The following is a 22,866-nucleotide window of genomic DNA, read 5'->3' on the forward strand; positions in this document are numbered from 1 at the left end:
GAAGCCGAATGGCATTACCTTGAAGTTGAAAAGGCCGTCTGGTATGAGGAACGCGGTCTTCTCAGGGTCTCTTTCGTCGATCCTAATTGGCCAGTACCCACTCCTCAGGTCCGTAGACTATAACAGCCGTTATAACAAAACAGAACTGCGCGAAGGAAACGGGACAAGAAGGCATGAATACACACACACAAAGCGCGTGTATTCGTGCCTTCTTGTACCGTTTCCTTCACGCTGTTCTGTTGTGTTATAACCATGAACCGACTAGCCCAACATCACGTCTCACTGGAGTAAGAGCCGGTTCAGTGTGTCTTCGATGCGGGGAAGCGGGCAGATATCCTTCTTCGTTATGCTATTCAAGCATCGGTAATCAACGCAGAAACGATGTGTTCCGTCTTTCTTCCTCATCAGGACGACGGCTGCTGCCCAGGATCTCTGAGATAGCCGGATGACGTCGTCACGAAGCATTTCATCGACTTGATCTCGGATGGCTTGGCGATCTTGCGGGGATACCCGATAGGGGCTCTGACGAAGAGGTTGGTCGTGTTCGCTAGTGATAATGCGGTGCTTTTCCAATGGCGTTTGTAGCTGTAAAGCGGTAACTGTAACTTTTAAGAAAACTGCGAATTTGGTCTTCTCCGCACCGGGGTTATGCTGGGTTGACGATTAATGTAACCAGATTTCTCCGGGTGGTTGTTGTTCGGATTGGACGAATACATCTCGTGTGTCGCTAGCTCGTCGAGAAAAGCGATCGCCGTGCCCTAGTTGAGATGCCGGTATTATTCGGTGAAGTTCGTCACCAGCACTTCAGCTTGCCCTCCCCAGAAATTGGCGATGCCTCTTGCAATACCGAGACCTCGTTTCAAAAGCAATTGGGTTTTTCCTTCTGCGATGCCTTCAGCGGTCTCGATGTCAGCGCTACCCATGCAGACTACCACCCTTGACCGGGGTAACATGGTCAATTCTTCGTCGAGAACATTGAAAGCGGTATATTGCATCGAAGTAGCCGTATTAGGTATGGCGTTGTCCGCCGAATGCTTGATGGGTTTTGATCGAAGGTGGATGATCGCTCGATGTGTACTGCGAAATTCTATACCCAGGATAATATCTCGCGAGCAGACCACAAAGCTCGTAAGATAAGTACGTCCATTCACTGTCACTCTTGCGGTGCATCTCCCGGAAGGCATAAAAGGTTACCACCAGTGGTGCGGAAGTGGTCCTCACTTTCCCTTTCAGCCCTGATTTTTTTTGCCCCTCCAGGAGGTTTTATTTTGTAGTATTCTGCTTCACTATCACTCAAGAAATACATCCACAAAAGAAAAAAGTTCTAGGATTTCATTGGTATAAAATAAAGTGTCGTGTCCTATATTTAGGACACCAGGGCTTGGTGGTTGCAAGAATGAAAACAGGAACGTTTAGTGTAACTTTTTTATTTTCAAGCTTCAATGAAAATTAGAACGTAGAAAACAAACATTCTACTTGCTCAGGGGTTGTAGCTAATGTTGAACATTGATTAGTGAGTGTGGAACGCTTTGAAACAGTTCTTTGCACTTGATATGCTCAGGTGGACGTTGCACTTTTCGTACTTCGCTTTTGGCCTCCCTTTGCAGCCTTCAATCTTGCATCGCTGTTGGTCTTCCGTAATTAGGGGCCAGTGACCGATTTTGTCGTATCTCACGTCATACACAGGCCTCTGGGCTGAGAAATTGTTTTGCCCTTTGAGAGGCTGCAGGGGAGAGGGCGATTGTCTTTCACGTTTTTGTGGCTTGTAAGTACCATCAGGTTTTGCTAGGCATTCCACGATACTTAAAGTAAATTCAAGTAAACTCATATTTTCTTTGCTTAGCCCTTGAATTTCAACATCGCGCCTGTATTCAAGCCACGAGGTAGTAACGGACAAGTTCATGAAATGCGTGATGACTCGCGGTGTCCATTTTCAGTTGCGAACGAATGTACGGTACAAGCTGATCAAGGAGGCAGTCTTGTCGACTCCTCCCATAATTACGTTGTACTCCCGAACAGCTGCGGGGCGTTCACATTTATATCTTTCAAATCTGCTTTACTCCGTCACGGAACTTCATCCTCATCAATAATGCCGAGGAAATTAGGTTTACCGCCCTATTGTCCATCCATCTCGTGATGATTTTTGCATTGCTGCCTCCCATGCAGTCAAAGGACTTTCTTTCCTCCTTTATCAGTTGGCTTTCTGGTTTCAGCGGGCATTTCTCAGTCCGGTTTGATCGGATTGTTCCTGCAGCATATATAGTCTTCTCACGATGCACCCGCAAAACAAAAGTTTATGCCCATCACCATCCGGAAAGCGCTTCGCAAGATAGAGGACAAAAGCTCTGGTCACACCGAAGTCCTTCTTGTCGGCTGGGATAAGTTCCGTAGTCGAACCTTGATAGACGAGGAAGTCGTAGATAATCCCCGAGGCTCTGCCTAACATGTGCAGTGTGGTAATCTCCGTCTTCATAGCCACTGCCATGCATCGCGTGCTGGCGCGCTCGAGGACGAAGAAGTTGGTCGTTGTCTGTATGAATTGCTACGCCTTACGCCCCGCTGCGAGTTCATCCCGAGCAGCTGGATCCATCTGCGTCAGCTGAATAAACACACCCCTACACATGATAAGTTTCACTCCCCATGGATTTGGCTTCCCTTTGATGTACCGTTTGATATCGAACTCTCCTTTGAACGGGATAATTTTTCATCGATGCAAAAATGTTCTTCTAAAGGCATTTTTAGGCATCGTTCACGAAATGAGACTAAAAATGACCTGACCTTCCAGAGACTGATGCTGTGGCTTTCATTCACATCAACAATGTGCAAGCAGTTCCTCAGCTTTTTGAACCGGTTTCGGGACATGTACACAGTTGAGACAAGCTCAGATTTGAGTGATGGCTTCCAGTACATGCGAAGGCGTGGGTAAAGAAAGATGCCCATCGCCAGATGCAGTGAGATCAGCTTTCTGATTTCAAACAAGACAAGACAAACAGAATACCTGTTTGTCTTGTCCCCAAGGCCAACAAACGCGCTTTTCAGCACATATTTAGAAAAATACTCATACGGGGTCGCTGGACCATCAGAATCATTCTCTTTATAATCACCAGACACTTCAGGTTGATACTTGGCTGCTGGCGTTTTGAAAACTTTCGTGCTCCATTTTTCTTCCTGTGTTGATTTCTCATCTTCATCATCGCTGGAGGAAGCCGACTGCTCCTCTTGTGCCTCACTAGCCCCGTCGCACACGTCTTCCTTTGCATCTTCAACCTCCAACACGTCACCATCCCTCAGAGAGGCAAACATGACTTCTGGATCCTCGAGGTGCACATGCCTTAATCGAAGCCTTTTTGCAGCTGAATAAAACAACCCGGTCGGAATTCGAGCTTCTACAATAGAAAAAGAATCCAAGAGAAAGTTGTCATTACAAAAAAAATGCTTTGCCTTCGCACTCAACACAATACAATGGTTTATACCCAATGAGCCCTGATGTCCTTTATATAGGACACGCACATCGCGCAGTGCTACGACAAATATAATAACAATTAAACATCCTTTCTACAACTGTCGAGGCCCTGAGCATCTTAGAAACAACATATAAAATACTAATCACGCATACCTTTGTAGGTATTGAGTGGAAAATGGTACAATATCGCTTACCACTGGGGGCGCCGTTTCCACTTTCCGCAATTTTGTTTGTTTACAGTCAGCTCTACGAAGAGGAGCAAGATGGGAAGGCTGATGTCCGTTTTGATCGATCTGCCTTCGGAGCCAGCTGAGTTCTTGTTTCCGTTTCCATATCATTCGAATCTCGATTTATAGCCGTCTTTCTTCATGTCCTTTATATAGGACTTGGCGGCGAACGCTCCACTGATGACAGAATAGTCAGCTCCGCTGTCCACTAAGGCAGTAACCGTGTGATCATGGAAGACAGTTGGGCTAGTTGGTGTGTATTCGTTAATGACTGCGACATTGCAACTAGCGTGAAAAAACACAAAGGCCAGCGACAAAAGGTACTGATGGGACAGCACGCTTGTGTCCCGTAGGTAGCGTGCTGTCCCGTCGGTACCTTTTGTCGCTGTCCTTTGTGTTTTTTCACCCTAGTTCCAATGTCGCAGTCATTAACCGTGTGCCCGTTGACAGCCCAGGTCACTTGTTCGCGTCCTCTTATTGCATGTTGGCTTTGGTGTTCGATCTCTGCTACGTCTTGTGCTGAGGTCGCTGCCGGGGCCCACCGTCGTCACTTCGCTGGGTGCGGTGTCAGCTTGGAGTCTGGCCGCGTCGTCGTGGACGTTGACGTCGTGCGTAGCTGCAGCGCCGCTATAAAGTCTGGGCGCATCGAGGGAGCCTTCATAAACAGTGTCGGCGTCATAGTGGCGTCGTCGTCACTCGTAGTCGGCGGAGAAGAATCTTCGTTATTCCGCCATTTAGCAACCTCACGTTCAAAGGTTGCTACCTTTCGTTTTCCCTATGGAGTCCTGGGGACCTTCCTCGCGTACTGCCATTATAGTTGCGGCCTGGCGACGCAAAGAGGGCACTGTACGTCGATGGGGACCTGAACCGACGGCTTGGGGGCGCAAACTCATCGCTACGCAGGCAGTTCTCGATTTCTTGCGGTCGTTCACCGGGGCGAGGTCGTGGGGCGTCGACTGCAAATTCGCAGAGGCCGATGTGTCTGTATGGGTAGTGGCATAGAATGTGGTCGGCCTCACCGTTGTAGAAGCAGAGCGGGCGATTGTTTGTCATCCTCGAGCCGTCGCACTTCCTGGGGCTTGAAGGTCGTTCGTAGGCTTGGCAGGCGGTGACCAGGTGGTGACCAGGCGGTGGCCAGGCGGTGGCTTTCGGGAACAGGGCGGTAGCGGCGAGGGCTTGGAAGTTCACGTCGGGGCTCAGGACGACGTAACGCAGCACCATAGTTCATCTCTGCTGCTTCCTGCACTGGAGTCATCGAAGCTGTCGCTTCAGGAACGCCCAGTGCCTGTTGGACTTCCCCCCGGATGACGTCCGTGTGCGACGCAACCTGCCGCTGCGTTGGCGATGGGAGGAATCGGCGCACCGCTTCTCGGATGACTTCACGGCTAGCTCTAGGGTCTTCGCGAGAACTTAAGCTCAGAACGTCCTCGACGAAGCTTCTGACGCTCTCCGCTGGGCCCTGAATACGAGTTTGTAGTAGCTCTTCGGTATGCTGTGGTCGGCATTAGTTCGCGAACGTGGGTTCGCTCTTGCACGTCTCCAAAGATGTCAGCGAAGCTTCGTGGTTCTCGAGCCAGTACTTCGCCGGTGCCTCCGGCGAGAAGTAAATGTTCTGCACATATTGATCCGGTGTACACCCGTTGGGGCGAGCAACTCGTTCATACAGCTGCATCCAGTCTTCAACGTCATCCAGGCCATCGCCCCCGAACGTGGAGACAGTCCTTAGTGTTACAGGCACGTAGACTGGCGCTTGGCATTGCTTAGGTCGGCTAGCGCGGATCTCAGGTGCTGCTGCGTACTCCAAGAAATTCCGGTGGCCAGGACGTAATGCAGAGCTCAAATGTCGTGTTGCATGACATTCTTTCCCCAGCCGCTCCACCAATGTCACGTCCTGACGCACACGGACACGACGGCAGCAGAGACCTCGGGTCAACACGGCAACGGCACAGGGCAGCGCTACAGTAGCGGAACCAGCACGCGTGCGAGTCACAGCAGCAACGTCGTCTTCGTCTATGATATCGCGCTTCCTATTCTTCGGGCGCTATAATATCAAAATGCTGGGCCTGATGTTTGTAGATAGGACACGTAGATCCTTCTAGGCTTCACAAGCCTCCAAATAAAATGGCGGGTGGAAGTGTAGTGGCGCGGTTCCTTCACCAGAATAGTTTGAGGGCGCAAAAAACAGACAAGATATGTAGGTAGGTGACAGGACGAAGCGCTTCGTCCTGTCACCTACCTACATATTGTTACGAAGCGGCAAGCCGATGAAGACAGGAGACAGAACATGACTGATGACGATGGTAGATGACGTTTAATGAATGTTCGCGGCGGGCATGGCGCGAGCGCTCCTGCCCGCGCCACTGCCCGCTTCTTCTTCCTTGTCGTCCGTAACATGACCAGGGGCCACCGAGTGATCGTCCCGATCGTGGACGAGGAAGTTTAGCGATGTTAATGATTTTATGGCGTGATGATGGGCGTGTCTGGGTGCTTGAAGAAGAAGAGGAAGAAGGAAGAATAGAACGGCTTGCCGGTACGATGTCTTATGCGTCGGTGATCCGCCGCCCTTGGAGCTGTCAACCATCCGTCACCAGAGTCCATGAGACCGATGGCTCGAGGTCACGTCGGGCAGCTTGGGCGGGGGTTGCGTGTTCGTGTCCATCGGTTCCTTCGGGTCTTTCGGGTCCTTCATCTCGGTTCTGATTGGTCTGTTCTCCTTGTCTTCAGGTCCGGGCTGGGGGCTGGGCGGTAGTTGTTGTTCAGGTCTGGGCTTTAAGGGCTGGGGCGAAGCTGCTCGGCGATGTCCCTGAGCCCTCGGTGATGGTCCCGGCTTGAAGGTGGCGTCGATGCTCCAAGGCGAGGATGGGGATGCCGTACGCCGCCCCTCCAACCAAATGTTACGAAGCGGCAAGCCGATGAAGACAGGAGACAGAACATGACCGATGACGATGGTAGATGACGTTTAATGAATGTTCGCGGCTGGCCTAGCGCGAGCGCTCCTGCACGCGCCACTGCCCGTTTCTTCTTCCTTGTCGTCCGTAACAATATCTTGTCCGTTTTTTCCGCCCTAAAACTATTCAATCATGAACCGAAACCAACCGAAACCAGCAGCAAGTGCTTTGTCTTTCACTCGAGTTCAGAGTCACAATATCACCTGTGTGCGACTGTTCCATACAATGACCGCGGTCATGCGCAACCCCACCGACAGCACCGGGCGCGCTCGCGCGTATTTCCTTCTTTCTCTTCCACCCTCGACGTGGCGGCTCGCCCTGGCGGGTTTCCCGCCGCTGCAAGGGCTCCTTTTCCCAGCCAGTTTTTGCCTCCGTTATGGTGTCGCTGCGCTGGCAGACAATGACAAAGGACTAGGGACACACACAACTGCGCTTACCCTCCTCGCCTTCGTCGCGCAGTAATTTGACGGAGGAAGGTAGTTAAAGGTCACCTGAAAGGGGTCACAAAGAAGGGTAAACAACGCCATAACACTGATACTTATTGAACCACCCACCATTCTCCCGCAAAAATGTTCGATCTAGCTTCTGCAACACCAGAGATATCGGCGATTAAAAATGACCCTTCCAATTTTCCCTCTCAACTCGTACGCCGAAGGGAGCCATAAAAAAACGAAGAATACAAGCAAGTTCAAAGCTCCGCCCGGACATACGTCACTTCGACGAACTTCCGGTTGCCGCGCGCTCGCTCGCTGGCGTAATCGCGCCAACCCGTCCTCGCTCGCACACGCCTGAGGAGTTCGCCAGTTCGCGCAGCGACGGTTAGTGTAACCGCGAACCCGTGGTTATCCTATGTTACACGGCGGACCAAACCATGGTTGCACCACTAACCGCGGTTACCGCAAACCGAGCTTGACGATCTCAGTTTGCGGCTTTAACCGAGGTTATGGCGGCGTCTGTTGACGGAAGCTACTCGTCGGCGCCCGAGTGCGGGAAACGTACGAGCGGGTCTGCTTCACAAAGTTATTCATTTGCCCACTGTATCACATTTAAAGATCGATGTATAGATTATGGTGCCGCCCGACGTCTTCGATTACGGCCGACAGCGCAGCGACTGCGTACTGAAGCCTTGTCTTGCCTACAGTATCGTTTGAACGGCTTGTTGCTGAGCAGAACGTCAAAAAATACGCGGCCTTAGCTATGAAAGTACACGAGTTTGCAACGCTTGCAGCACGGGATGCTGCGAGCAGGCTGAGGTACGTTACACAATTACCGCGGGGGTGGAACGTGCGAGCGCGGTGAACGCCGGCGCCGTGCGTGACCGTCCCTAGTCGTCGCAAGGCCTACATTGTTTCGCTTCGAAGCCGCGGCGGTCGACGCTTTGGAACATGATCAACGCTGTCGTAAATCGTCTACTTATGAAACTGCCTTATAGTGATTCCTATCCTGCCATAGTAAAATAATTGTAGGATTAACTCTGCCGGCGCATTAATCGCAGAGCTAGTACGAGCAAATCGGATCAGCCGAAATGCACCAGCGGCAGCTGGTTTGAGCAGAAACTAGCTTGTATCCCGGCTATCGCTCTTACCAGCAATTTGCTGCTGGTCAGCGATCCTCACGAGGGCTTCATACTTGATATTCGGCTCAATAGTCCAGACGCCAACAAATTTTAGCACGCTTTATTTCGGACATCGGTGCTAACGATCCGCCGTGTCGTTCGCGAACGGTATGCGGGAGGAGGGGCCACAGCGGCGGTGTTTACGGCGGTCGAGGAGGTGCTGCCATCGTGCGGTGCTTGACCGTGCTGTTGACGCCTCGTCGGACGACCCTCCGATACTCCTGAAACCACGTTATATAAATAGGATATTTGTAAATGCAGGTTCGTTCTGCCGATCCCTGCGTCGCTTCGGTTGTTGCACTTAATGGGCAATGGCCACCTAACCGATTAGGGCGGCGAGCTGTGTAACAGCCCGCACAGAGTTCGAGCAGCGCACGAGCAGACGACTTTCGCAGCTACCGGAAGTGTGTCCGTCACGTCATGGTTGCAGTGACCGCAGATAACGCCACAACTATAGCACTATAGTGCCCAGAATATACTGGCTAGTGTGACGAGCGCGCCGGCTGGGATGGCCGCCGGCGGCCGTGCCGGGGCGCTGCTATGCAAGAGGGTGCTGCTTCCGCACGCCAGTGCGACCGCTTGCCTGTGAGCGTCGCCGGATGCCAACAGGTTGCGGAGAATATATCTTATCTACCCCGCCGGTTCTTCGCAGGCAATATCAACATTTTCTGTCAGCAATGCTGAGTGAAGACGTTGTAGGTCTTTTGTTTTTATATTTACAGAAGAGAAAACGCAGCATTGTGCGCGTGCCAGGTTCCGATTTGTGTTCTGTATTTTGTTCTTTGCTTTCGCATTTCTGCGAAAAAGCAGACGGCACACCTGCCGATAGCAGTTATCACAGGCCATACAGTTTAGTATGCGTATGCGTTTACATATCAATAATCTGGAAATAAAGAATGGTACTCGGGACAATTTCAGCTTTTATTTCATCCGAGAAAGAGCTTTTTTTTCGGCTTCTCAACACAAGACAGTACAAATACACGATACAAAATACACATGCTCAATACAAGTTATGCAAACCTGCATTCGACTTTCGAGCTTTACCTTGAACTATTGGCAGTGCCGCAGCTTCAAATACTTCTGCCGCTGCCTTTGTCCTTCACGCTCTCTGTTCAAACCTTTCACAAGGAATCGAAAACGTAAAAGAATGTAGAACCTAAGCACTGTTGCTAAAGTATTTTTTCCGTGTTCGGGACACCCTAGCTGAGGAAATGTCAAAGAGTGCAGACACTGCGCAAACTCCTGCATGCTGTCTTCGTGCAGCTTATTTTTACTGAAAAACGCAGTGAATGCATCCTCCATGACCCTTACAGCCTTTGCTAGGTCAACAGAGGGATAAATTAGCCCGCCATTATCAAAATGAGCTGTAAACCAGGAGTCAGCATCGTTCAGCGCATCTTTTCGGGTGGCACACAAGAGAGCTGCACAGGTGGTACACGCATTTCTAGCAACAGCTTTTCTAGCAACATAGCCCGCAGCATAGTAAATTAAAGCTGAGTTGCTCTTTTTTTTTGAATATCCGTCATGGTCATCTTCAAGCTGAACAGACTGGAAAACATTCTCTGCTTCATCAATGTTTCCACTGTCGAGAAGGCTGTCCAGTGTTTCTGAAAAGGACTTGTCTTTCACCTCAGGCACATCAGCAGTAGTTAAGAGCGATTTAACAACAGAAGGAGAGCAATTGCCTCCTCTTGGTGACCTTGCAAGGTTATAAAAAGACAAAAGGTTGACAGAAACCAGAAACTGTGATACAGTAGGGTGGTCGTTGCACCCTGAAGACTGTCTGATTATCCCAAAGAGATTTTCAATTTTGTCTTGGCTCAATCGAGCAGTTAAGAGGTATTTGAAGCCTGCAACAGTGGTCAGGTGAGATAACAGCTCTAGAGTACTTTCAATTGTTACCCTCAGCCCTGAAGCTGTACTTCCTGTCAAAAAGCCTCCTCCAGCTGGCTTAGCATGGGCCTCCCACTGGTCTAAGTAGTCTAAAAATTTCTGCATGAACATTACATTTGGACTGTCAGGCTTTAATGCTCTTGTATACTCACTCTTGCTGTCATAATTCGGATGAGTTTGTTCAACAGTTCAATGAAATCCTCAGTTGGCTGCACTACTTTGAACTGCGAGGCGACATGTTTTCTGTGCACAGAGAGCCCCTTGATAACCTCATCCCCGAAAAGCGAGGTTGACTCGCATTTTCTCGAAGCAGTTGGGCTTGATATGTGCAAGTGTAGAGTTACGCTGTCACGATCCACATCCCAGGCTGCCTGTATTATTCCACTGTGAACTGGGCCAGATGGTGTTAAATAGCCCTTATGAACAAATCCATTTCTAATATTCTTAATTAAATGAGGCAAATCGGAAATGAAGAAGAGCCGCCTAGTAGGGTCCACAGGATGTCGTGTGCTGTTCTGGATGCGACCATCTGCACAGACTAAAAAGATAATGGTAATTGGATTTCTTTCACTAAAGTAACTGAATGTTTTTCACGTGACCTCTAAAAATATAACAAGGAAATCCTAATAAAGCAACGACACATAGGAAATACTTGCAGAAATAAAACAACCACCTGAACTCCGACAGAACAGAAACATACAGCTGTCTATTAAAGAAGAGGTACTGTGATAACTTAGCTTTGCGCTCCTAAATTTTACCTAAGTCATTCAGTTATCCGTGGGGCGAAGATTGTTTCGCCCAATATACTTCAATATATTTGATACAAGCTACAGGATCAGCTTATCAAGCAAAGGCCTAATATATTGAGCACAGTAAAAATTCCGTATATTGTTCTATCCTGGCTATTTTTTTCTTAACGTGACAAAAATCTGCATGTTAATCTCACCTTGTACACCGAAGCTCCGCCACATGCTCCGGTTCCAGCTGGCGCCGTCACATGTTATAGTATCCACAAATAAGCCAGCTTTTTCAGAAAGAATAGTGGTTTCTACAATGATCTTTGCGAGAGTTGGCGCCTTCACATTCCCTCTCGAAGCGAAAATTCCAAGTATCTGTGTCCAATCTCCTAAAACAAGGACAAGTAGGAACAATATGGATATGTTGCTAGCAAATCCTAAAATTGTACATCTAGAAAATGCAATTTCAAGCAGCTCACCTGTGAACGGTTGGAACAGTACAATCATACCATGGTCTGCCAGAATGCCTTTTTGGTCACTTGATGATTGGTCACCAAGGTCAACGAAACCCTCAAAGCCACCTGAATTGCAAAAGTGGAATAATACTGAGCCCTTTATTCTTTCTTACAGTATTTCCAATTGTTTGCCTATGCATCAATCCAGGCTGAGCACTGATTTTCTAAATTCAAATGTACCTGTGGAACTACACGTCGAAAAATTAAACCAACGATTTCATGCATTCTGGACATGGGGGTAAAACTCACCGCTAGGTTTCACATCAAGGTGCTCTGACAACTTCAGTTCGTCTATTACGAGACCACCACGACGGCTGAAGGCGTCCATGTCCTTTGTTTTTTCCCCCAGTGCAGCATACACTTTAGGATTCAGTCCAAAGCAACCCTTGAAGCGTTGCAGATATTTCTTCAGGCAGGCTCGGCTTGGAAGTATCGTGACCTTTTCTTTCCGTAAATGTTCATAAAGTCTGGGACTTCGCATCGGCATCATTATGCACTCAACAATCCATTCGTCAGGGTAAGTCATTCCCCTGAGTGATTTTCGTTGAGCAGCAGCGAAGCAGTTCTTGACTGCAAGTTGCTGTTTCTGAGGGAGAGCCCGAATACTAGCTTCTAGAGCCTCTTCGGTGATTGATTTATTTTCATCTTTCATTCGCGCCATTTGCTCCTGCACGCTGGCCAGTTTCTTTTTTGTCCTTCTCAGGTTGCGGGAGACGTTCTGGCGTTTATTTTTCTCGCTGCTGGTCCTTTCCTGCTTTTTCAACCTTTGCATTTTGTTTTGAGCAAGCACTCGCTGGTATTTGCATTGAGCACAAGAGCTTCCTTCAGCTTCCGTTGTTAACAAGCACCTTGCCGCAAAGTACATCTTCCTGTACTGGACATATTTGCTTGACACTGGCTTTATTCCACTCCCGCAGCACAGTACCATCGCAGAAACTTTCTGAACCAGCAGTTCTGCCTCGCTGCACAATGTAAGCACCTCCTTGCTGTGCTCCCTTCCTCGTAAGTACACAGTGGCTAAAACAGTCCCCACTTCAGGCAAGGCCTTGTTAAACGTAACCATTCTTTCAATGAACAAAGTTCCGAAATTGTTTGCTTCGGCTTCGCACAAAGCATAGGACAAATTTACACCGGACGCACTCGGGACTTTCATCCATGCAGTCGGGATGAATATATTACTAAATGGGTGACCACTCTCGGCAGATGGCAGCTGTACAGCTTGGCTGTCACTTTGCGACGGTGACTCTTTTTCTGAATTGACTCTTTCGGCGGGGGTCATACCGGCAGCGGCATCGTCAGAACAGGCAGAACATTCAATATCACCTGTTGCACTGCTATCGCTAACATCGAACGGCTCGGATTTGTTTCGCCGCCTTTTTGTAGTAGGCTCCTGCAAGCAAAGGTTCCTCACCTTTCTCTTCAGTGCTTTTTTGGGCACTAGATGCTTGGGATATTGCTCAAACAATGTTGGCACGGCATCAGGAGGGCTCGGGCGATCTCGTTCACCACGCCGTTCACAGTCACCTTGAAAGAACGTTCAATGTATTGCTCTTCAAAATGCTTCTCGCACACCGCGGATGATGATGTCAACCGCCTGTCCTCTCGTTTTATCAGTCTTTCCCACTCAAGCAGTCGCGCAGCGTCGGTGGGCGCAGTAAACAAAGAAACATGCTCCTTATTCGAACGATACCCACTTGTACACAACGGGACAAAACACGTTCTTTCCTTGCACTGTCTCTTTGGTTTGGACATGTTGTGTCGATAGCACTTCACTAAGTGGCACCAAACATCAACGCTGTGCCTCGGTGAAGAGCAGATACGGACACAAGGCAGGCAATAACGGGCGCACAGCAACAACAGCTTTCAAACATGTGGCTTTACGATGCGAGAGAGCCGCGTCGTCTGCTGTGACAGCACCCTCCGGCGAAGCAGCGCCCACTGTCGTCCGCAATTGGCTTTCATAAGATGCGCGACCATCCTCTCCCATAGCGGAGCCTATGCGCTCGTCACACTAGCCAGTATATTCTAGGCACTATACCACAACGAACGCCGCGATTGTCCCATCGGCCCTTGTAGCCGCGCACCGCACTTGCCGCGCGTACCGACGGCGGGCCGGCATCTGCTCCAGGAGTCGACGCCAGCGCCACGTCGCGGCAACCGCCTCACCGCGAGAGCGCCACTTTTGCAACTATGAAGCCTTCTAGAACACTGCAGCTTAGTGGTCCGCCTTTCGTGGGCGGAGTCAGTCGCTCTCCACCCGGCGGCACAATAGAGAAACAGCCGCGGCGCCAGCCTAGCAAGCATTATTTCGGACATCGGTGCTAACGATCCGCCGTGTCGTTCGCGAACCGTATGCGGGAGGAGGGGCCACAGTGGTGGTGTTTACGGCGGTCGAGGAGGTGCCTTGCCAGTCAACCGACCCGTGACGTCACGGGGCTAGGAAATAGTTCCATGCGACACCACCAAGCGACATTCTTTCTGCCCGCGAATTTCAAAAAACGCTGTTTTTAAAAATTAATAATAAATCGCTGGCTTTGTTCCAAGGAGTTATACTTTCCGTTATTGCTCAAAATGATGTGTTCTACACACTGAACACGTTTATCAGTGGTTTCTTGGGGGCCGTTTCCGTGGACCTTTAATGGTGCCGAAATCGGGTGGCTGTTTCTCTATTGTGCCGCCGGCTGGAGAGCGACTGACTCCGCCCACGAAAGGCGGACCACTAAGCTACAGTGTTCTAGAAGGCTTCATAGCTGCAAAAATGGCGCTCTCTAGGTGAGGCGGTTGCTGCGACATGGCGCTGGCGTCGACTGCTGGAGCAGATGCCGGCCCTTCGCCGGTACGCGCGGCAAGCGCGGTGCGCAGCTACAAGGGCCGATGGGACAATCGCGGCGTTCGTTGTGGCGTTATCTCATACAAATCCACCTTTTTACGAAATAACCTAACGGCCCCGTGTCGCAGAAAATCCGGCGTCGGCGTAGCTGTGGGTTTAACGCGAAAAGCAGCCGGAAGCAAAAACTAAAAGGAAAATAGCCTTGCAGACCCATTTAATCGAACTCGGTTACATTGATGTGATAATTTAACTTATAAAACCTGTGCAGCAATCTTTTTTTTTTGCGCAGTGTTCACGATGGTGTCATACCATTTTGCTTTCCACTTAGTCGTCATTTGCTAGACCAGTTGAAGGCTAGTCTGCGATATGGATTATAATCCTTACGGCATATAAATATACGTACGTACCTCCGACTGCATGATGGTAATTGTAAGCGTAGGCGTCCACTGAGAACTGAGAAATACTGCTCCTTCCTTTCCCCAAAATCCAACATTAACAAAAAAGAAAGATTGCGAATTGAAGGCGGTGTTAAAGGCACTACCATGCCAAAAAATAAACACGCTTGAGCAAGCGTCTTCTAAGCCTTCTCTCTTGCTTTTTTCCCGCCTGACTGTCACGAGATGCATAAAAACGAGTGGGACCTTGCTTCCTACTCTTTTTAAGTAAATCAGTTGTCTGAAGTAGGTATTGTGTAAGGAAGAAAATGATACAGAGCCTACACTAACGACGATGAAGACGCCAATCAGCTGGCGCGCGCACTGAGAGCTCGGACTGTCTTGTTCGGCGGAGATTGTGCTTAGCTCTACGATCGTCTTGTGTCACCGGTCGCCGTCTCCAGTCCTCCGAACCACACCACATCGACACCGGCAGTCATGCCTCTCTTCGCCGGCGCCCTTACCGTGTTTCGCCTATGCAGCGCCGTGTTATTGCTGGGCAGGTCGACGACATGCTAAAACGTGGTGTAATTCAGCCTTCATTTAGTCCGTGGTCGTCTCCCGCGGTACTTATGAAAAAGAAGGATGGCTCCATAAGATTTTGCGTTGACTAGCGCCGCCTTAACAAAATTACACGTAAAGACCTATACCCACTACCTCGTATTGACGACGCCGTCGATTGTTTACAAGGATCCCAGTTCTTTTCGTTCATGGACCTGCGCTCTGGCTATTGGCAAGTCCCTATGGCTGAGTCTGACCGACCCAAGACAGCCTTTGTTACCCCTGATGGACTATATGAGTTCACTGTGATGCCGTTTGGACTTTGCAATGCTCCTGCTACGTTTGAGCGAATGATGGACAACATCTTACGCGGCCTCAAGTGGAACATTTGTCTTTGTTATTCGGATGATATCGTCGTTTTCTCTCCCGATTTTCCGACGCACCTCGTGCGCGTGCACCAAATCCTGAGCTTTTTCACTGGCGCCGGTCTCCAACTTAACCTGAAGAAATGTTTTGGCGCCCGCAAGCTTACAATACTGGGTCATGTCGTGTCCAAAGATGGCAAGCACGTAGTTTGTCCGGATCGGGCAGGAGCCCGATCCGGACAAACTACGTGCGGTCACTGAATTCCCGAAACTGACTTCTGTTAAAGAGCTGCGCAGCTTCGTCGGCCTATGCTCATATTTTCGCCGGTTTGTCCGCAACTTCGCTACCATCATTGCCCCGCTTACAAAATTGCTGAATGGTCCCGCCGACTTGTCTACATGGACCCCACTTTGCGACGATGCTTTCACTACGCTCCGACGTCTACTAACTTCACCGCCCATTCTCCGGCATTACGACCCATCCGCTCCTACAGAGGTGCACACTGACGCCAGCGGCATCGGCGTCGGTGCTGCCCTCGCTCAACGCAAACCCGGGTTTTCCGAATATGTGGTTGCTTACGCTAGCCGAGCGCTAACTCCGTCACGGAAAAGGAGTGTCTTGTAATCGTGTGGGCCTTAAGAAAGTTTGGCCCCTACTTATATGGCAGCCGCTTTAACGTCATCACCGACCAGCATGCCCTCCGCTGGCTGGCTTCCCTAAAAGACGCTTCTGAACGCCTCGGCCGCTGGGCTCTTTGCCTTCAAGATTTTGACGTGATATATCGATCGGGTCGCAAACACTCCGACGCTGACGTCCTTTCGCGCTCGCCGCTGCCTTCTCCTGCACACTCGGACCCGATATCCGAACCCTCCATTGCAGCCCTCACTTCTGACGACCTGCCTATTAAAAAACGCCGGGATCCCTGGATATCTTCGCTCCAAGACGTCTACGCCGCGTCCTCAACGTCTTCATTCACGCGAGCCCTTCGTCGCCAAGCTTCCCATTTTACGATCCGGGGTGGTCTGCTGTATCGCAAAACCTATCGCCCGGATGGTCATTCCTCGCCATCTTCGCACAGAAATTTCTGCCCGTCACCATGCCGATCCGCAAAGCGCACATGCTGGCTTGTTGAAGACATACGAGCGTCTCCGCAAGCGGTACTACTGGCGGGGGATGTACAACTTTGTCCAATGCTATATTCGCTCCTGTACTATTGTCAGAAGCGGAAATGGTTTCCGCGCCCCTCCGCCGACCCATTACAGCCATTGCCTTGTCCATCGCGACCCTTTGATCGTGTCGGCATCGACCTCAATGGCCCCCTTCTATCTTCGACATCAGGCAACCGCTGGATTATTGTCGCCATGGATCACCTCACTCGCTACGCGGAGACTGAAACCCTGCCTACGGCTAGTGCTCGTGACGTCGCCTCCTTCATCCTGCATCACTTCGTTCTACGTCACGGGGCTCCTCGTGAACTTCTCAGTTACCGCGGCCGCGTCGTCCTATCTCAAGTGGTCAACGAGTTGTTGGAAGCTCGCCAAACAATACATCGAACCACCACAGCTTACCATCCTCAAACCAACGGCCTCACAGAAAGTGCAGAAGTGCAAGATGCCGGGCTAGTTGGTTTAACCGAACGCTTGGTGACATGCTCGCCATGTACGTTTCTTCTGACGCCTCTAATTTGGATCAGGTGCTTCCGTACGTCAACTATGTCTATTACACAGCGTCTCAGGCAACGACTGGATTTTCGCCATTTTTTCTCCTATACGGTCGTGAGCATTTCTGTCTGCTGGACACCGTACTTCCTTACCACCCCGACAGTTCAGAGTACACTTCACTTTCTGTTGTTGCCCGTAATGCTTAGCAGTGCCCTCAGTTGGCTCGCTCGTTCACTTCGCACATTCAAGATCTCCGCGGACATGAGAGCGATCACGGCAAGCCCGCTTCTGACTTTCCTACCGACACCCTCGTTTGGCTCTGTGTTCCGGCTGATTTGAAATTTTCTGTAAAGTATAATGGCCCTTATCGTGTATAAAGAGCGTACATCTCCAGTTAACTACGTCGTGAAGCCGACAACGCCTTCTTCGGACCACCGTCGCAGCGGGCCAGAAGTTCTTCACGTCAGTCGACTTAAGCCATACTACAATCCCCTTGCCATACCTTCGCCTTAAGTCGCCATGACGGCTCCCCCTTTCCGCCGGGGCAATTTTAAGGAAGAAGATGATACAGCGCCGGCACTATAACGACAATGAAGACGCCGATCAGCTGGCGCGCGCACTGAGAGCTCGGACTGTCTTGTTCGGACGAGATTGTGCTTCGCTCTACGGTCGTCTTGTATCACCGGTCGCCGTCTCCAGTGCTCCGAACAACCCCCAATTAACCCCTCTTCAATAGGTTTATTTTACTTTTTTTTCAAGATCGGTGGCTACGGGAAATATATACGACTTCCCAACACTCGTTAAAGTAAACAATACAGGCCATCACAATTATTACACACATCACAACTTATGTTGTGCGCAACATAAATCTACAAGCGTGCCGAAACTCTGACTATGGCATAATAAGGAGAATAATACCAATATATAATATAATTACATATGGCACAACTACACAAACAATTATCGCTGCTTAGAGAAACGACAATGAAGTAAAACTGCAGGACTGTGTGAGAGAGAAATAAACTTTATTTCTTCAAAAAAAAAAAAAGACCAGTTTTGTCTAGATCGAAGCTCTGTACGTGCTTGGGCAGCTTAGGTGCAAGCCTGAAACGCGTTCTGTGACACGATCGACGATGTTTCTCATCTATTCAGTGGTTGAAAAAATTTGGAGGACGGTTAAGCTTCGCCTTTAAGAATGGAACGCGATAGCACGAGACACCGTAGTGCGCCCGGCGAGGGTAGACGCAACCGCTTTCATTACACGTCTCTCAAGAGCAAGCTCATGTTCCGGCGCTTCATGCCCTAGCGGTGACGCCATCGCTTCCCCTAGCGGCCTCTGCGAGAGAACCTTTCGGCTCCAGTTCGCGCGTACAAGTGTTCCTTCGCTTACAATGCGGCTGAGGCGTGCACTAAGAAGAGAGGCTCTGTTTCGAATTCCTACATAGAGCAACTTGCTATACTGATAATCTTCTTTTGTACATACCATCGTCATCGTCCCGCGGCGCCGGCTCCAGCACGCGCCTGGGTTCACCATCAGATTAAAAACGCTGACACGGCGTACGTTGCCTTGCCGTCACGACTTTAGTGTCTCGACCTGGCCTTCTTTCACATTATTTTTATTTATTAATCCTTCCGGGACGTAGAAGCGCTGTCAGCCACCTTGCCGAAAAGCGTGGGCCTCAAGTTGCACTCTTAGTTCGTCGGCAACATCGTTGCCGATCCTAGCCGGCGCGATGAAGATCTCGGAGGCCATGCCCTGTCTACCTTATTCCATGCGCCACACGCATGATGGCGCTACGTACACTCCAAGCGAAGAGGAAGTACAGCGGAAAAGTAATTTGCCACTCGCTTAACTGCGTGTTCTGTAATTTACATGCTCATAATTGTTATTATACGCCACAATACACTTCTCTAAGGGACATTTCTGAGACAATACCACAATAAATAGACGCGCCTTTGTCCATTTCAAACCATCTAGCTGGTGTGTTGCAGTGGTTAGCGTGCTCGTCTCGCACCCCGGAGACTCCCGTTCGATTCCTCAGGTCGGCGATTTCTCCTACTCGTTTTTATTTATGGAGTTTCTGGGAGTTTTCGCTCACGGCCAACGCCGGACGACGCGAGACGACGGCCGCCAACGACGACACCGACTTTCCTATGACACGGGGCCCTTAACGCTATCGCGTTAGAAGTGCTGATTACCGTGCGGTGGAATGAAGTGCAAACTTACAGCTACAAATTAATTGGAACGTAATGGCACTCTGCTCAATTTTCTGAGCACACACGGGGAAATATGAAAGTAGAAAACCCGCTGAAAATATATTTTAGCGGACATTTATTTGCAGCGAAAATGAGATCCATAATCAAAATCTTGTTCCTTATATGCCATAAAAATGCACGCATGTAAAATAGAAACACATAGGCAGATTATATTTTTATCTTATGCACAGTGCGCACGAATGAAAACATACATGACAACCGTAAGTATAAACATCGCACATTTTGAAAACAATTGGCACTGGTGCAAGTTTGGCTCCTTCGAAGCCCACTAGTAATTCAAGCTCTGATGGAGATGGAATAAAGAGGGGAATTGAGAGAGAAAGCGGGTTGCGCACAAATCGTTTTAAGGGGGAAAATTTAAATGTGGGTTTTTGCTCAGTTCATGACACATACTCGAAAAAGGGAAGTGGCACATGCGCTGTGCCAGTGTCCTCGACAGTAGGTAATGTAAAACAGCTCGCAATAAAACAAAGCTTTGACACCTGCAATGTGTTTATTATTTTTCGTGAGACCATTACCATATTGTTTTGCCATCGATTGAGGAGCGTCTCAACAGTCCCCACGAGCTGGAATCGAGATCTTAATCACAAAAGTAAACACTTGTAAATTATATTTCTGCAAATTAATGTTCATTAATACACTTTAATAGAAAGTGAGTCACATAAACTGGACAAAATATGACTAATTTCGCTGCACAAGTGAACGAAAGAAAATCTCTCTCGGAGAGACTTGGCGCGAGTGCAGAACAAGAACCGACTTGTTTTCTCGGCCGAGGGATTCAGGAAACATGGTAATGATTCTTTCTAAAACACTGCAAAGTATTTGAAACGATAGAGAAAGAATGTTAATATTCAGACCACCACTGAAAACAAGGTCAAAAACTATTGCCTTACTTATATTCATGCAGTCTTTAAATTAGAGCACGGAAGGCTTCAGATCCTTGTCAAATACTGATGGGAAGATCTCCGTACCCTGACAGGCAAACATCCCGAAATTAACGCATTAAAGTCTGGTGCGATCGACCTACGTTTAGCGGCTATGCATGGACAACGGTACAAATTTATCACCTAAAATGCCATCCTGTCAGTACTCATGTGATTCCGAGTGATCAGAACACTCTCATGCCTTTTTCTGGCTTTCTATCGCAGGAAGCGCTAACGTGATCGAATAAAGAAGGAAACGCGCCTATGAGCCCACAGAAATACACAATGTAGAGCAATCTAGTTTCAGCGACAGGAAAGTAGCGCAGGACGAGCAGACACAAGGCCGTTGGTCGTACGTACGAACTCTGATTTTCAACTCGTTTATTTCCCAGTATCGAAGTACGAGAAATGGAAAAAGCTAGCCTGAGAGGCCGCCTTTGGAGGCCATCTCGTTCCTAAGCTGTATTCGACCGTAGGAACGAACCAATTAAGCAAAAAAAAAAATAAATAAATAAAAGCGGGTATTAAAAAAAATGCTCTGTTGCGCAGTTTCACTGCTCCAGGTATTTTTCACTCTTTATACGTTACAGCGACGCACCCTAACCTTCGGGATAGCAATGCTTCCGTGCAGTGCCAGTTCAGGCTGCCTGTTCGCGGCTTCCCTTCTGTTGAGTGGTGTCACATGTGTGAGGGAATCCCATGCATATTCATGACTATTTTTTTTTCACCTCAACACGACTACCAGCCGAATTCGTCGCTTTCGTCCAACGGTAGCGCTTACACTCGCTGCGATGCGCCTCGCTCCTACGCTGCGCTGCGAAGCAGACAGCCAGCTTTTCTCCTCCGATGAATGGATGGATGGAATATAGGAGCGTCCCCTTTGAAACGGGGTGGTAGCAGTAGCTATCATGCTCATTTTTCTCCATATATCTTAATTATTGATTTAGAATTGTTAACTAAACCATCATTCTATTCATTAAATTTTGCTCCTACATTACTAACATTATGTAACTTCTCTGCTTTTAAGCCACCAATCTTCCAGCCGTTTTTTGCTAGTTTCTACCGCCGGTTTATTCACCCGGCCACTGTTATCTCTAAACCCCAGAGCTTCAGGAACAGTGATTGCGCCTGCATCAACTTCCGGATGGATACCATTGCATTCGAGTATAATATGGTCAATTGTTTCACTGGAGTTTCCACATACAGCACATGCGTAATCTCCATTGTTAAACTTCTTTTTGTAGCTGCGTGTTCTAAGGCACCCTGATCTAGCTTCAAAAAGTAGGGCACTGCCTCTTGAGTTATCAAAGAAATCTTCCTTCCTGATCTGCATTTTCCACTTTCGGTATAATTCCGCACTCTTTTTTTTCCATCAAGTTTATCCAATTTTTATCTTCTGTGTTTTTCACCTCTTGCTTAATGCTCTTTATTTCTCCGTCCTTGTTACTAGCATACTTACTAGTTAGTTTCCTAGTTCTTTTCCTCCATTGTAAGTCAACGCTTTTTAATTACAGGTATTTAAATACCTTAGCTGCCCATCTGTTACTGTCCAATTTCCTCAGGCGTTCCTGATATAATATTTTACTCTGAGCTTCTCGTACTTCGAAAGATGCCCAGCCCATATCTCCCTGTACCGCCTCATTTGTAGTTTTGCCGTGGGCACCTAGTGCTAATCGTCCAACGGATCTCTGATTTGTTTGTAATGTCGACTGTACCTCTGATTTTAGGCACAAAACCGCATTTCCGAAAGTAAGTCCGGGCACCATAATTCCTTTCCAAATACCCCTCAATACCTCATATCTATTGTATCCCCACAATGCCTTATGCTTCTTTATCCCGGCATTCCTTCGCCCTTTGGCCTTAAGTGATTGCTCATGCTTTCCAATGTATGCCAATCCTTCGTTTACCCATACCCCCAAATATTTATATTCTGCTACTCTAGGTATTTCAAGGCCTTGAATTTTAAGAGCCGTGAAAGCGGGAAGGCGCGCCATCTAGCGGAAGCGTCACCAGACGGCTTCAACGCTCCCCACAGACGCCGCTTGGTGGTAATCACACTTCAGTATTCTAGCCACTGTAACTCTACATCACGGCTTGCGTGCGCGACTGAGCGAGCGTCTGCGAAGCGGCAGCGCAGCCCACGCGGGTGCGCATGCAGACAACGGTGCGCGAAGAGTAAGGAAAAAAAAAAAACGTGGGCTGCGCTCCTGTCCAGTGCCCCGCAACACGACCCCCGACAAAGCCTTACGATGTTTCAGCTGATGCGCTAGCTTGTATTTTTGAATGGGTTTATTAAAGAAATTTTGTAACTTCTGCCGACCCATTTCTTTATTGAGGACAGAATTAATTGTGTTCCTGAGCATTTCTTCTATTTCGCTCATTGTCAAGAACAATATTGCTGGAGTACAGTGGAAAGCTGGGTAGAGTTGGACCGTGTGGTTTGGTTCTCTTTGTATAACGTCCCTTCGCGCTGTTT

At 48.9% G+C, this 22,866-nt stretch overlaps 2 protein-coding genes across 2 annotated transcripts in view; one reads left to right on the forward strand and one right to left on the reverse strand.

Moving 5' to 3' along the window:
* LOC146201335 (uncharacterized) overlaps nucleotides 1-22,866 on the forward strand; it is a 155,600-nt gene that overhangs the window by 113,754 nt on the left and 18,980 nt on the right. The window lies entirely within an intron of this gene.
* Nucleotides 83-4,911, reverse strand: LOC146201337 (uncharacterized). Its single transcript, XM_084591802.1, has 3 exons — nucleotides 4,710-4,911; nucleotides 2,779-3,386; nucleotides 83-145 (listed from the first exon to the last, which is right to left on the reverse strand). The coding sequence occupies exons 1-3, from the start codon at nucleotides 4,909-4,911 to the stop codon at nucleotides 83-85; spliced, it is 873 nt and encodes a 290-aa protein (XP_084447928.1).

The sequence above is a fragment of the Amblyomma maculatum genome, chromosome 2 (genome assembly GCF_055883805.1).
Source record: "Amblyomma maculatum isolate TAMU_Amacu chromosome 2, ASM5588380v1, whole genome shotgun sequence".
Taxonomy (NCBI): Eukaryota; Metazoa; Arthropoda; class Arachnida; order Ixodida; family Ixodidae; genus Amblyomma; species Amblyomma maculatum.

Excerpts from the sequence above, each read along its gene's own strand:
- LOC146201337 (XM_084591802.1), bottom strand. The coding sequence starts at position 4,911 with ATGGTGCTGCGTTACGTCGTCCTGAGCCCCGACGTGAACTTCCAAGCC. Across the intron at positions 3,387-4,709 it reads CCCGCTCTGCTTCTACAACG|AAGCTCGAATTCCGACCGGG; the intron begins GTGAGGCCGACC and ends TTTCTATTGTAG. Across the intron at positions 146-2,778 it reads ACAGCATCAGTCTCTGGAAG|TTCTGTTTTGTTATAACGGC; the intron begins GTCAGGTCATTT and ends TCCTTCGCGCAG.